Source organism: Tachyglossus aculeatus, chromosome 17 (assembly GCF_015852505.1).
Source record: "Tachyglossus aculeatus isolate mTacAcu1 chromosome 17, mTacAcu1.pri, whole genome shotgun sequence".
Classification (NCBI taxonomy): Eukaryota; Metazoa; Chordata; class Mammalia; order Monotremata; family Tachyglossidae; genus Tachyglossus; species Tachyglossus aculeatus.
Genome location: NC_052082.1, coordinates 36,135,037 through 36,151,277, shown reverse-complemented (window position 1 = coordinate 36,151,277; position 16,241 = coordinate 36,135,037). Strand labels below are relative to the sequence as shown.

Here is a 16,241-nt window from a genome sequence, read left to right as displayed (position 1 = left end):
TATTTATTGAGCGCTTACTGTGTGCACTGACTGATTAATGTTTCCCTGTCCAAAGTCTCTTTGCGCTACCTTTTCATTCAGTTGTATTTATTGAGCGCTTACTGTGTGTACTGACTGATTAATGTTTCCCTGTCCAAAGTCTCTTGCACTACCTTTTCTTTCATCCATTGTCGCTTACTGTGTGCACTGACTGATAAATGTTTCCCTGTCCAAAGTCTCTTTGCACTACCTTTTCGTTCATCCATTCAATCGTATTTATTGAGCGCTTACTGTGTGCACTGACCGATTAATGTTTCCCTGTCCAAAGTCTCTTTGCGCTACCTTTTCATTCATCCATTGTCGTATTTATTGAGCGCTTACTGTGTGCACTGACCAGTTAATGTTTCCCTGTCCAAGGTCTCTCTGCGCTACCTTTTCGTTCATTCATTGTCATATTTATTGAGCGCTTACTCTGTACACTGACCGATTGTTTCCCTGTCCAAAGTCATTTTGCGCTACCTTTTCATTCATCCATCAATCGTATTTATTGAGCACTTACTGTGCGCACTGACCGATAAATGTTTTCCTGTCCAAAGTCTCTTTGCGCTACCTTTTCATTCATCCATTCAATCATATTTATTGAGCACTTACTGTGTGCACTGACCGATAAATGTTTTCCTGTCCAAAGTCTCTTTGCGCTAGCTTTTCATTCATCCATTCAATCATATTTATTGAGCACTTACTGTGCGCACTGACCGATAAATGTTTTCCTGTCCAAAGTCTCTTTGCGCTACCTTTTCATTCATCCATTCAATCGTATTTATTGAGCGCTTACTGTGTGCACTGACTGATTAATGTTTCCCTGTCCAAAGTTTCTTTACGCTACCTTTTCATTCATCCATTCAGTCATATTTATTGAGCGCTTACTGTGTGCACTGACCGATTAATGTTTCCCTGTCCAAAGTCTCTTTGCGCTACCTTTTCATTCATCCATTGTCGTATTTATTGAGCGCTTACTGTGTGCACTGACCAGTTAATGTTTCCCTGTCCAAGGTCTCTCTGCGCTACCTTTTCCTTCATTCATTGTCATATTTATTGAGTGCTTACTCTGTACACTGACCGATTGTTTCCCTGTCCAAAGTCATTTTGCGCTACCTTTTCATTCATCCATCAATCGTATTTATTGAGCACTTACTGTGCGCACTGACCGATAAATGTTTTCCTGTCCAAAGTCTCTTTGCGCTACCTTTTCATTCATCCATTCAATCATATTTATTGAGCACTTACTGTGCGCACTGACCGATAAATGTTTTCCTGTCCAAAGTCTCTTTGCGCTAGCTTTTCATTCATCCATTCAATCATATTTATTGAGCACTTACTGTGCGCACTGACCGATAAATGTTTTCCTGTCCAAAGTCTCTTTGCGCTACCTTTTCATTCATCCATTCAATCGTATTTATTGAGCGCTTACTGTGAGCACTGACTGATTAATGTTTCCCTGTCCAAAGTTTCTTTGCGCTACCTTTTCATTCATCCATTCAATCGTATTTATTGAGCGCTTACTGTGAGCACTGACTGATTAATGTTTCCCTGTCCAAAGTTTCTTTGCGCTACCTTTTCATTCATCCATTCAATCGTATTTATTGAGCGCTTACTGTGTGCACTGACCAATTAATGTTTCCCTGTCCAAAGTCTCTTTGTGCTAACTTTTCGTTCATCCATTGTCGTATTTATTGAGCGCTTACTGTGTGCACTGACTGTTTCCCTGTCCAAAGTCTCTTTGCGCTACCTTTTCGTTCATCCATTCAGTCGTATTGAGCGCTGACTGTGTACTGAGCGCTTGGAAAGTACAGTTCGGGAACAGATAGAGACAATCCCGTCCCACCGGCGGGCTCACAGTCTAGAAGGGGCAGCAAAACAAGTAGACAGGCATCGTGCCAGCATAATCCAGAACGTGCGTTCCTTGGCCGTGAAGGAACAATCATTTTATATCCGAAGAAGCTCCGAACTCCCTCCGAGAGTCCTCCTCTTAGTCCCCCGGTCATCAAGGAGCCCTGTGGGGTGAGCAAATTCCTCTTGTGATTCTGCTATGGGTTGAACCCTTTTTCAGAGACTTTCGTGACTGCAAACCATCCTGTTTCCACTTTTTGATGATGTCAGATGGGACTTCCCTTTTTGGAGAAGACCCTCTGTCCCGAGAATGATTCCTCTGGAGGCCGCTCAGCGCGTCCAGTTCTGGAGATACCAAATTGTCCTGGACTGATAATAATAATAATAACGATGGCATTTATTAAGCGCTTATTGACTCCCCTTTTTGGAGAAGACCCCCTATCTCGAGAATGATTCCTCTGGAGGCCGCTCAGCTCGTGCAGTTCTGGAGATACCAAATTGTCCTGGACTGATGATAATAATAATAATAATGATGATGGCATTTATTAAGCACTTATTGACTCCCCTTTTTGGAGAAGACCCTCTGTCTTTAGAATGATTCCTCTGGAGGCCGCTCAGCGCATGCAGTTCTGGAGATACCAAATTGTCCTGGACTGATAATAATAATAATAATAATAATGATGGCATTTATTAAGCGCTTATTGACTCCCCTTTTTGGAGAAGACCCTCTGTCCCGAGAATGATTCCTCTGGAGGCCGCTCAGCGCGTGCAGTTCTGGAGATACCAAATTGTCCTGGACTGATAATAATAATAATAATAATGATGGCATTTATTAAGCGCTTATTGACTCCCCTTTTTGGAGAAGACCCTCTGTCTTTAGAATGATTCCTCTGGAGGCCGCTCAGCGCGTGCAGTTCTGGAGATGGCAAATTGTCCTGGACTGATAATAATAATAATAATAATGATGGCATTTATTAAGCGCTTATTGACTCCCCTATTTGGAGAAGACCCTCTGTCTTTAGAATGATTCCTCTGGAGGCCGCTCAGCGCGTGCAGTTCTGGAGATGGCAAATTGTCCTGACTGATAATAATAATAATAATAACAATGGCATTTATTAAGTGCTTGCTGACTCCCCTTTTTGGAGAAGACCCTCTGTCTTTAGAATGATTCCTCTGGAGGCCGCTCAGCGCATGCAGTTCTAGAGATACCAAATTGTCCTGGACTGATAATAATAATAATAATAATAATAATAATAGCATTTATTAAGCACTTACTGACTCCCCTTTTTGGAGAAGACCCTCTATCTCGAGAATGATTCCTCTGGAGGCCGCTCAGCGCGTGCCATTCTGGAGATACCAAACTGTCCTGGACTGATAATAATATAATAATAATGATGGCATTTATTAAGCGCTTACTGACTCCCCTTTTTGGAGAAGACCCTCTGTCCCAAGAATGATTCTTCTGGAGGCTGCTCAGCGCGTCCAGTTCTGGAGATAACCAATTGTCCTGGACTGATAATAGCAATAATAATAATGGCATTTATTAAGCGCTTACTGACTCCCCTTTTTGGAGAAAACCCTCTATCTCGAGAATGATTCCTCTGGAGGCCGCTCAGAGCGTGCAGTTCTGGAGATACCAAATTGTCCTGGACTGATAATAATAATAATAATAATGATGGCATTTATTAAGCGCTTACTGACTCCCCTTTTTGGAGAAGACCCTCTGTCTTTAGAATGATTCCTCTGGAGGCTGCTCAGCGCGTGCAGTTCTGGAGATACCAAATTGTCCTGGACTGATAATGATAATAATAATAATAATAATAATGATGGCATTTATTAAGCACTTACTGACTCCCCTTTTTGGAGAAGACCCTCTGTCCCGAGAATGATTCCTCTGGAAGCCGCTCAGTGCATGCAGTTCTGGAGATACCAAATTGTCCTGACTGATAATAATAATAACGATGGCATTTATTAAGTGCTTACTGACTCCCCTTTTTGGAGAAGACCCTCTGTCCCGAGAATGATTCCTCTGGAGGCTGCTCAGCGCGTCCATTTCTGGAGATACCATTTGCCCTGGACTGATAATAATAATAATAATCATAATGATGGCATTTATTAAGCGCTTACTGACTCCCCTTTTTGGAGAAGACCCTCTGTCCCGAGAATGATTCCTCTGGAGGCTGCTCAGCGCGTCCAGTTCTGGAGATACCATTTGCCCTGGACTGATAATAATAATAATAATCATAATGATGGCATTTATTAAGCGCTTACTGACTCCCCTTTTTGGAGAAGACCCTCTGTCCCGAGAATGATTCCTCTGGAGGCCGCTTAGCGCGTCCAGTTCTGGAGATACCAAATTGTCCTGGACTAATAATAATAATAATAATAATAATAATAATGGCATTTATTAAGCACTTACTGACTCTCCTTTTTGGAGAAGACCCTCTATCTCGAGAATGATTCCTCTGGAGGCCGCTCAGCGCGTGCTGTTCTGAAGATACCAAATTGTCCTGGACTGATAATAATAATAATAATGATGGCATTTATTAAGCGCTTACTGACTCCCCTTTTTGGAGAAGCCCGTCTGTCTCGAGGATGATTCCTCTGGAGGCCGCTCAGCGTGTGCAGTTCTAGAGATACCAAATTGTCCTGGACTGATAATAATAATAATAATAATAATAATAATAATAATAATAATAATGGCATTTATTAAATGCTTACTGACTCCCGTTTTTGGAGAAGACCCTCTGTCTCGAGAATGATTCCTCTGGAGGCCGCTCAGCACGTTCAGTTCTGGAGATACCAAATTGTCCTGGACTGATAATAATAATAATAATGATGGCATTTATTAAGCGCTTACTATATGCAAAGCACCGTTCTAAGCTCTGGGGAGGCTACAAGGTGATCAGGTTGTCCCACCGGGGGCTCACAGTCTTCACCCCCATTTTCCAGATGAGGTCACTGAGGCCCAGAGAACTGAAGTAATTTGCCCAAAGTCACCCAGCTGACAATTGGCGGAGCCGGAATTTGAACCCATGACCCCTGACTCCAAAGCCCGGGATCTTTCCACTGAGCCACGCTGCATCTGACTGATGCAGCGCTTAGTACAGTGCTCTGCACACAGTCAGCGCTCAGTAAACACGATTGAATGAATGATGCAGTCTCAGTGCACTGTCTAAGTGCCGGCCTGCATCTGGTACCTATTGGACTACTGGCGAGCGCTTAGTATGGTGCTCTGCACACAGTCAGCGCTCAATAAATACGATTGAACGAACGATGCAGTCTCAGTGCATTGTCTTACTGCCGGCCTGTGTCTGGTACCTATTGGACTGTTGGCAGGAGCTTAGTACAGTGCTCTGCACACAGTCAGTGCTCAATAAATGCGATTGAACAAATGATGCAGTCTCAGTGCACTGTCTTGCTGCTGGCCTGTGTCTGGTACCTATTGGACTGTTGGGAGGCGCTTAGTACAGTGCTCTGCACACAGTCAGCGCTCAATAAATAGGATTGAACGAACGATGCAGTCTCAGCGCACTGTCTTGCTGCCGGCCTGCGTCTGGTACCTATTGGACTGTTGGCAGGCGCTTAGTACAGTGCTCTGCACACAGTCAGCGCTCAATAAATACGATTGAATGAATGATGCAGTCTCAGTGCACTGTCTAAGTGCCGGCCTGCATCTGGTACCTATTGGACTACTGGCGAGCGCTTAGTACAGTGCTCTGCACACAGCGCTCAATAAATACGATTGAACGAACGATGCAGTCTCAGTGCACTGTCTTACTGCCGGCCTGCATCTGGTACCTATTGGACTGTTGGCAGGCGCTTAGTACAGCGCTCTGCACGCAGTCAGCGCTCAATAAATACGATTGAACGAACAATGCAGTCTCAGTGCACTGTCTTGCTGCCGGCCTGCGTCTGGTACCTATTGGACTGTTGGCAGGCGCTTAGTACAGTGCTCTGCACGCGGTCAGCGCTCAATAAATACGATTGAATCAATGAACGGTAATGGTAACAGCAGGAGCGGTGTCAAAACTGGGTGAGACCATTCATTCATTCATTCATTCAATCAATCGTATTTATTGAGCGCTTACTGTGTGCAGAGCACTGTACTAAGCGCTTGGGAAGTACAAGTTGGCAACATATTGGACCAAGTTGGACCCTCTGACTTAGCGCTCCCGCTCTCTGACAGTGAGACCAAGGAATGTCGGGAGGAAATGTGGGATTTTGTGCACACACACCCCCCCCCGGGAAAAAAATAAACTTCCTCTCCCTTTTCCTGTCATTTCCCTCATTGCCTAAACAGATGCCCATTCCGAAACTTATTTCAGGAATGCCCCGGGTGGCTGGGAATGTTCGAAACTCTGTGTTTTCCGATTTACAGGTCTCTGCGGGAGGAAACAGAAAGAGCTGTCGAAGGCTATTAAGCGGGCTCAGATAATGGGTAAGAGGAAATAGGTTAACACTTTGTCCGTGTTTTATTGTGTAACACAACAGAGATATTAAAAATATTCCTCTTTTGCAGGATTCATGTCCGTTACTTACAAGGACCCCACCTTTCTGAAAGACCCCAAAATCTGTAACATCAAGTATCGGGAATAAACGTTCCCCAGTCTCCTCTTAATAAACGTGTGGCCCGGTGAATTTTGAGATGCCGTCTTCCATCGCTTGGCTCAAATTATATCTTTGCAAGGACAATTTTGGGATGGAAAAGGAAAAAAAATAGACTAGATCTTCCCTTTGGGCAGCCGTTTTCCTTCTTAATTGGAGCCCCTAAGTAATCAATCAATCAATCAATCGTATTTATTGAGCGCTTACTATGTGCAGAGCACTGTACTAAGTAATGTCAGGCGTATTTACCGTGGGCAGCAGCGCCGTACTAAGCAGAGGAGCAGCGTGGCTCGGTGGAAGGAGCCCCGGCTTTGGAGTCCGAGGTCATGGGTTCGAATCCCGGCTCCGCCACATGTCTGCCGTGTGACCTCGGGGAAGTCACTTAACTTCTCTGAGCCTCGGTTGCCTCATCTGTAAAATGGGGATTAAGACCGTGAGCCTCACGTGGGACCACTTGATCACCTTGTAAACCCCCCCCCCCGGCGCTTAGAACAGTGCTCTGCACATAGTAAGCGCTTAACAAATGCCATGATTATTATTGTTATCATGATTATTATTAAGCACTTGGGAGTAAACGATAGAGATAAGCAGCGTGGCTCAGTGGAAAGAGCCCGGGCTTTGGAGTCAGAGGTCATGGGTTCAGATCCTGTGAGCTGTGTGACTTTGGGCAAGTCACTTCTCTGAGCCTCAGTTCCCTCATCTGGAAAATGGGGATGAAGACTGCGAGCCCCCCGTGGGACAACCTGATCACCTGGTAACCTCCCCAGCGCTTAATACAGTGCTTTGCATATAGTAAGCGCTTAATAAATGCTATCATTATTATTATCATTTCAATGTAGCAGGGTGATATGCACTAAAATAATAGCATTTGCTAAGTGCTCACTGTGTGCCCAACATAGTACGAAGTGCTGGGGTAGATATGATGATGATGATGATGATGGCATGTATTAAGCGCTTACTAGATATAAGTTAATCAGGTCAGATACAGCCCATGTCCCACCTGTAGTTTATGAGATATTGAATCCCCATTTTATGGATGAGGAAACTGAGGCACAGAGAAGGTAAATGACCTGCCAGCGATCACAGAGCAGGCAAATAATAATGATAATAATAATGATGGTATTTGTTAAGCGCTTACTATGTGCAAAGCACTGCTCTAAGCGCTGGGAAGGTTACAGGGTGATCAGGTTGCCCCACGGGGGGCTCACAGTCTTAATCCCCATTTTCCAGGTGAGGGAACTGAGGCCCAGAGAAGTGAAGTGACTTGCCCAAGGTCACCCAGCTGACAGTTGGCGGAGCCGGGATTTGAACCCGTGACCTCCGACTCCAAAGCCCGGGCTCTTTCCACTGAGCCTGTCGGAGGATTCAATTGGGGAGGGTGGGAGGGTCCTTGGAAAACTTAATTAACGGTATTTCTTGAATGCTTCCTGGGGGGAGAGCACACTATAGTAGACGACACGTCTCTGGCCCACAGGGAGCTTGCAGCCTAGAGGAGTTTTTTCTGGGTTTTTAGCCAATGGTTTCCCTCCTGCCTCCAGCTCACCCCCGTCACTGAACTAAGCTCATTCATTCATTCAGTCGTATTTATTGAGCGCTTACTGTGTGCCGAGCGCTGTACTAAGCGCTTGGGAAGTCCGAGTTGGCTACATATAGAGACGGTCCCTACCCACCGGCGGGCTCACAGTCTAGAAGCTCAGTGTTAGTGGAGAAGCAGCGTGGCTCCGTGGAAAGAGCCCGGGTTTGGGAGTCAGAGGTCATGGGTTCTAATCCCGGCTCCGCCACGTGTCAGCTGGGTGACTCTGGGCAGGTCACTTCCCTTCTCTGGGCCTCAGTGACCCCATCTGGAACATGGGGATGAAGACCGGGAGCCCCATGTATCTTGATCACCTTGTATCCTCCCCAGCGCTTAGAACAGTGCTTGGCACATAGTAAGCGCTTAACAAATACCAACATTGTTATTATTATCTTCTAGACTGTTGGGTAGGGACCGTCACTATATGTTGCCAACTTGGACTTCCCAAGCGCTTAGTACAGTGCTCTGCACACAGTAAGCACTTGGACCGTCTCTATCTGTTGCCAACTTGGACTTCCCAAGCGCTTAGTGCAGTGCTCTGCACACAGTAAGCGCCCCTTTTAGACTGTGAGCCCACTGTTGGGTAGGGACTGTCTCTATATGTTGCCAATTTGTACTTCCCAAGCGCTTAGTACAGTGCTCTGCACATAGTAAGTGCTCAATAAGTACGATTGATGATGATGATGATTGAATGAATAAATACGATTGGATGAATGAATGAATTATTATTATTATTATTATTATTATTATTATTATTATTATTATTATTATTATTAAGCTGGACTTGGCCGCGTCAGTGCTGAACTGTTTGAGTGACTCTGAGTGTTCAGATGTGTTTATGCCGGAGACTGGGGTAGATACAAAAATAATCCGCTTGGACATATTCCGTCTCCCGTAGTCTGAGGGAGAGAGGAAAGGAGTTTCATCCCTGAGGAGGAAACTGAGGCACAGTGAGACCATTCATTCATTCATTCAATCGTATTTAGTGAGCGCTTACCGTGTGCAGAGCACTGTACTAATCGCTTGGGAAGTACAAGCCGGCAACGTACAGAGACGGTCCCTACCCAACAATGTAGGGAACTGAGGCCCAGAGAAGTGAAGTGACTTGTCCAAGGTCACCCAGCTGACAGTTGGCGGAGCCAGGATTCGAACCCATGACCTCTGACTCCAAAGCCCGGGCGCTTTCCACTGAGCCACGCTGCTTTTCACCGGGAGTGAAAAAAGACTTTTCAAATAAGTCAAAGCTTGAATTGCCCTGCCGGGAGCTAGGTAAGCTCACTGCGGGCAGGCAGTGGGCCTGTTTACCGTTGTATCATACTCTCCCAAGTTATTAATATAGTTCTCTGCACGCAATAAGCGCTCAATAAATACGATTGAATGAACAGACGTCACTCAGGTGGCCAGCACAAGAAGATAGGACAGGCAGCTCTCGTTCGGAGCAAACTTAAGCCCCTTTTTTCCGCATCTACCTTTATTTCTATTTATTCTGACGACTTGACACCCGTCCCCATGTTTTGTTTCGTCGTCCGTCTCCCCCTTCTAATAATAATGGCATTTATTAAGCGCTTACTATGTGCAAAGCACCGTTCTAAGCGCTGGGGAGGGTCCAAGGTGATCAGGTTGTCCCACGTAGGGCTCACAGTCTTAATCCCCATTTTACAGATGAGGTAACTGAGGCCCAGGGAAGTGAAGTGACTTGCCCAAAGTCACCCAGCTGACAAGTGGCGGAGCCGGGATTGGAACCCGTGACCTCGGACTCCAAAGCCCGGGCTCTTCCCACCGAGCCACGCTGCTTCTTACTGTGAGCCCGTTGTCGGGTAGGGACCGTCGCTGTACGTTGCCAACTTGTAGTAATAATAATGATGGCATTTATTAAGCGCTTGCTATGTGCAAAGCACTGTTCTAAGCGCTGGGGGATACAAGGTGATCAGGTTGTCCCACGTGGGGCTCACCGTCTTCATCCCCATTTTACAGATGAGGGAACTGAGGCACGGAGAAGTCAAGTGACTTGCCCAAAGTCTCACAGCTGACAAGTGGCGGAGCCGGGATTTGAACCCATGACCTCTTGTGCTTCCCAAGCGTTGAGCGCGGTGCTCTGCACACAGTGAGCGCTCAATAAATACGATTGAGTGAGTGAATGGTGAGGCCACAAAGCCGGTTCAGGTGGGGCAGCCCCATTCGGTGAGCTTTTAGACTGTGAGCCCACTGTTGGGTAGGGACTGTCTCTATGTGATGCCAATTTGTATTTCCCAAGCGCTTAGTACAGTGCTGTGCACATAGTAAGCGCTCAATAAATACGATTGATTGATTGATTGATTCGGTCTCGACCAGTTCTCAGTGCTCGTCAGTTTCCAGCTGGCTTCCCTGGAGTCACTGCCGCGGTGAGTCGTTTTTCCTATTTAAGCGTCTAGCCGGTTGTGTTAGGAATACCGTCTCCCCCCCGCGGATCCCTCCTCATTAAGCCTGTCGTTCCCCAACGGAGAGGATGGCGGTGGCCGGTTGTGTCGGCCTGGTCCGGATCCTCCGGCCACTTAGGCGGGAAAGTTCAGCCGCTCACTGAACGACTCCCCCCCTTTCCCAGGAATTGTGGTTGACCAGATTCTCCCGCTCCCTCTGCGCCCGCCGCTTCATGGCCTCTCGCCGCGGCCTCTGCGCCTCGGTGATGGGCCGCGACCTCGCGGGCTCGGGGACGTTGGGCTGCCGCCAGGGCAGGGGCTGGCTGCTGAAATCGATATTCCTGACCCGGGGACGCGGACACCATCGCCCGGGAGGCGGGAAAGGCGGGGGAGGAGGAGGCCAAGGAACGGCGGAGCGGGCGGCCGGGATGGCGGGAGTCGGCGGGGCCGGGGACCGAGGTTGCCGAGGGATCGACCGAGGAGGTGGGATTGTGAGGGGGGTGGAAGGCAAGGACGCAAACCTGACCCTTCCCGCCGAGGGCACCTCGGTCTGAGAGGGAGCCGGGTGCCGTGTCTCCGCGGCGCCGTCCGGTTTCCGGACTTTGACCTCCGGAGCTGCCAGGGAGCCCGGCTCGGCTTGGCCGGCGTCCCGCCCGTCAGCCGGGGCCTCCAGCCTGCGTTTGGTCCCTGAGGTGGGCCGGGAGCCGTCGATCTTCCCCGGGGACTTCGGGCCTCGGGGAGCGGAGAGGCCGCCGAGTCCGTGGCTCTTCCCTGACATGTGGAAAGTCTGCCCAGCCTTTCTCCAAGGCTTTGGACTGGGCTTCTTGGGGCTTCTCCTCTGCTTCCCGCTCCACGGAGTGGGTCTCTCTCTCTCCTCTGAAGTGACATCCCACCCCGGCCTCCCTTTCCCTCCGATCCACTCAGATCCACGCCCTCCGGCCCCTTCCGGCCCTTTCCGCCCGGAAAACCCGGCCTGCCCCCCTGAATCACTCGGCGCCCTGCGGGGACTGGTGCCGGGCCGGCCCCCCGGGAGGTACGGGACCCCGGCTGGGGACCCTGAGACGGGTTTCCCCGCAGCGGGGCTGTGCGCTGAGTACCGGGGGGCCTGCCCGGTACTCCTGGACTCATCGGATCGGCCGGAGGAACCTCTCCCCGGGATGGAAACGTCGGGAGTCCGATGTTCCGGGGCGGCTCCGGGGCCTCTCGCTTCGTCTGTGCCGCGGCCCTCCCTCAGGGGAGACAGGAGAGGAGGGAGCCGCAGTTCTTCCATCAACGTGGCAAGGGCCACTGGGCTCGAGGCGGGTCCAGTCCTGTTTCCTTCAGTCACCCGCTGGACCTGTCCGTTGTCTGAGGCTCCCAGCCTGCGTTTGATTCCTGAGACCGACTGGGAGCCGTGGATCTCGCCCGGGGACTTGGGGCCCTGGGGAGCCGAGACGCCGCTGGGCTTCTGACCCTCTCTGCCCAAAACGTGGAACGTCTCCGCGTCCGGGCCCCGGTCGCCCCGCGCCTTTCTCCGGGATTTTGGGCCGTGCTCCCGGTGGCTTCCCCTCTGCATCCCCCTCAGCGGGATGGGGCCCTCCTGGACAGCTGAATTTTTGCCTGCCGCCCACTCCGATCCACCGCCACCAGCCCCTTCTGGCTCCTTCCGCCTGGACCCTGTGGCCTGGCTCCTTGGTTCGCTGGGGATTCTCCAGGGCTTGGTGCTGGGCAAGACCCCCGGGAGGTTTGGGACCCCAGCCGGGGACCCCAAAACAACGGCGGCCCGCCCGGGGCTCCGGGACCCGTCGGATCGGCCGGAGGAGCCCTTCACCGGGATGGACGCCCCAAGAGCCTGATCTTCCCGGGCAGCTTTGAAGAGTTTGGAGCCTCTCTTGCCCTCTGGGCCACGGTCCTCCCCCAGAGGGGACAGAAGAGGAGGGAGCTGCAGTTCTTCGATCAGCGTGGCCAAGTCCACTGGGCTCGAGGTGGGACCGGTCCATCGTCCCGGGGTCGCTGCCGTCCTGGAACTACCACCGATCTGCCCTGGAAGGGTGTCTTCAGAAATGAGCCCCCCCGGGGAGGAGTCCCGGCCGAAACGGGGCAAGAAGGGATCCGACTGACGGGTTTCGGTGGAGTCTGGGGCCTCGCTAATGTCCAGGATTCCCAGGGGAGGCGATGGGCATATCTGGCTATCCAGTAGGGATAATGGGGGATCCTGGAGTTTGAAAGGGGGCCACTGCGGCTTCTGAGAATCTAGGGGGGTCAATGGAGGGCTTTCATTTTCTAGGAGAGGCAGAGGGGGCTTCTGGATTTCAATGGGGAATAATGGGGACCTCCGGATCCCCGGGGAGGGTGATGGTGGTTTATCCACTGAGGACCGAGGGCGATTCCGGATTTTGAAGGAGGGCAGCAGGACGTTCTGAATATCTGCAGGGGACAACAGAGGAATTTCATTTTCTAAGAGGGGCAGCAGAAGGTTTGGGGTTTCCGGGACGGACAGCGGGGGCTTTGGGATTTCTAGCGGGGGCAATGGAGGCTTTTCATTTTCTAGGGGAGGGAGTGGAGGATTCTGGTTTTCAGTGGGGAGTAAAGGGCGATTCTGGATTTCAAGGAGGGGCAGTGGGGGCTTCTGGAATTGGGCTGGCCATGGAGCAGGGGGCAGGGGGGGATTCTGGATTTCAGTGGGGGGTTGGTTTTGGATTTGAGCCAGTGGGGTCCTCTGGATGTTCAAAAGTGGGGAGTTGGGAAATGGGGGTCCCTGGTTTTCCAGGGAGAGTAATGGAGGATTCTGGACTTCCAGGGGAGGCCATTGGGGCTTCTGGATCTCTGGGGAGGTTAGTGGAAGGTTCTGGATATCCAGAGGGAGCAGTGGGGGCTTCGGGATATCTGGGGGTGGCAGTAAAGGCTTTTCATTTTCCAAAGGAGGCAGTGGGGGATTTTGGATTTTAACAGGGGGCAGTGGAGGGTTTGGGATTTCGTGGAGGGACAACGGGGGCTTCTGGTCTTCCAGGGGGAGCGATGACAAATTCCGGATTCCCAGAGAAGGCAGCGGCGGTTCCTGGTAGGAATTCTTGCTCAGTCCCGGGGGCAGAGTGAGTACGCTCCCGCAGTTCTGAGCGCCATCCAGACGCTCCACAGGCAGGACTCCCCTGCTGATCCAAAAGCCGGGGCCTTCCGGGGGTTGCATCCATAGGAGAACCTGGGCCGGGGGCTTCGTCCCGAAGGAAGACTCCATCCCTGCAAGCGAGCAAAGGGAAATTCCGTGACTGGTTCCTGAGACCTTCCAGCGGGGATTCCTTTAACTACCACCTCTCTGCGGATGATCCCCAAATCTCCATCTCCAGCCTCTCTCCCCTGCAGTCTCAGATTTCCTCCCACCTTCAGGACATCGCTACTCGGTTTTCCTGCCAACACCTCAAACTAACCGTGTCCAAAAGAGAACTTATCCTCCCACCCAAATCCTGCACTCCCCATGACTTTCCAATCACTATATAGAGAAGCAGCGTGGCTCGGTGGAAGGAGCCCGGGCTTTGGAGTCAGAGGTCGTGGGTTCAAATCCCGGCTCCGCCGACTGTCAGCTGTGTGACTTTGGGCCGGTCACTTAGCTTCTCTGGGCCTCAGTTCCCTCATCTGTAAGATGGGGGTGAAGACTGTGTCCCCGTGGGACAACCTGATCACCTTGGAACCTCCCCAGCGCTTAGAACAGTGCTTTGCACATAGTAAGCGCTTAATAAATGCCCTCATCATTATTATTAGAGTCGGGATTCTAACCCACGCCCTCTGACTCCCAAGCCCGTGCTCTTTCCACTGAGCCATCCTGCTTCTCTAATTTATCTAATTAGATAAATCTAATTTATCTTATTATAATTGCTTATCTAATTTCTCTAATTTATCCTGTCCCTCCTTGCTGATCTCCCGTCTCTCCCCATTCACTCCAGTTCGTTCACTCTGAAGCATGGATCGTTTTTCTAAAAAAAAGTTCAGTCCACGGCTCCAGATCCTCCAGCGGTTGCCCTGCCGTGTCGGCATCAAACCGAAACTAATAACTTTCGGCCTTAAATCACTCAAACAGCTCAACTCATCCTATATCAATAAACACGATTGAATGAATCGTATTCACTTCACCAATAAATGCGATCGAATGAATCGTATTCACTTCACCGATCTCCTGCGGCCCAGGCCAAACGCTTGGTACCTCGTCGTCGCCTGTATCTCTTCCGATCCCATTCCCACATCCTCTCCCTAACCTGAAATTCCTTGCCCCCCTATTTATTCCAGACCACCACTCTCCCCACCTTCAAAACCCAAGTCCCATCTCCTCCAAGAGGCCTTCCCTGATTAAAAATCCCTCACCCTTCTGCATCATCTGTGCATTTGGTTCTGTGACCTCTGGGCATTTGATATTCACCCTATCCTCATCCCTATAGCACTTAATAATAATAATAATGGCATTTATTAAGCGCTTACTATGTGCATAGCACTGTTCTAAGCGCTGGGGAGGTTACAAAGTGATCAGGTGTCCCACGTAGGGCTCACAGTCTTAATCCCCATTTGACAGATGAGGGAACTGAGGCCCAGAGAAGTGAAGTGACTTGCCCAGAGTCACACAGCTGACAAGTGGCGGAGTTGGGATTTGAACCCATGACCTCTGACTCCAAAGCCCGGGCTCTTTTCCACCGAGCCACGCCGCTTCTCTATGTACACATCTATAAATTTTATGTTGTAAATTACTTATATTGAGCAAGTCACTTCTCTGGGCCTCAGTTCCCTCATCTGTCAAATGGGGATGAAGACCGTGAGCCCCCCGTGGGACCACCTGATCACCTTGTAACCTCCCCAGCGCTTAGAACAGTGCTTTGCACATAGTAAGCGCTTAACAAATGCCATCATTATTATTACTATTATTCTCTGGGCCTCAGTTCCCTCATCTGTCAAATGGGGATGAAGACCGTGAGCCCCCCGTGGGACCACCTGATCACCTTGTAACCTCCCCAGCACTTAGAACAGTGCTTTGCACATAGTAAGCGCTTAATCAATGCTATCATTATTATTATTATTAGCTTTCTCCCCCTCTAAGCTATAACCCTATTGTGGGCAGGGAATATGTCTGCCATCTTTGTTATATTGTACACTCTGCTCTGTATTGTACTTAGAGAAGCAGCGTGGCTCAGTGGAAAGAGCCCGGGCTTGGGAGTCAGAGGTCGTGGGTTCTAATCCCGGCTCCTCCACTTAATAGTAGTAGTAATAATAATGATGAGGGCATTTATTAAGCGCTTACTATGTGCAAAGCACTGTTCTAAGTGCTGGGGAGGTTAACAAGGTGATCAGATTGGCCCACGGGGGGCTCGCAGTCTTCACCCCCATTTTCCAGACGAGGTCACTGAGGCCCAGAGAAGTGAAGTGACTTGCCCAAAGTCACCCAGCTGACAAGTGGCGGAGCCTGGATTTGAACCCACGACCTCTGACTCCAAAGCCCGGGCTCTTCCCACTGAGCCACGCTGCCTCTCTGCTGTGTGACCTTGGACAAGTCGCTTAACTTCTCTGCGCCTCAGTCACCTCATCTGTCAAAGGGGGATGAAGACTGTACTTCCCAAGCGCTTAGTCCAGTGCTCTGCACACAGTCAGCGCTCAATAAATACGATTGAATGAGTGAAGACTGTGAGCCCCACGTGGGGCAACCTGATCACCTTGTATCCCCCCAGCGCTTAGAACAGTGCTTCACACATAGTAAGCGCTTAACAAATACCATCATCATTATTATTATTATTACTCTCCCAAGCACTTAGTACAGTGCTCTGCACATAGTAAGCACTTAA

General features: G+C 50.0%; 1 protein-coding gene across 1 annotated transcript in view; it reads left to right on the top strand.

The window, feature by feature from the left end:
- MRPS18C (mitochondrial ribosomal protein S18C) overlaps positions 1 to 6,516 on the top strand; it is a 30,021-nt gene extending 23,505 nt beyond the window's left edge. The window contains exons 5-6 of the mRNA XM_038759398.1: positions 6,251 to 6,310; positions 6,392 to 6,516. Of these exons, the coding sequence (XP_038615326.1) occupies positions 6,251 to 6,310; positions 6,392 to 6,468 (137 nt within the window). The 3' untranslated portion in view covers positions 6,469 to 6,516. The remainder of the gene's footprint in view (positions 1 to 6,250; positions 6,311 to 6,391) is intronic.
- The last annotated feature ends 9,725 nt before the right edge of the window (positions 6,517 to 16,241 follow it).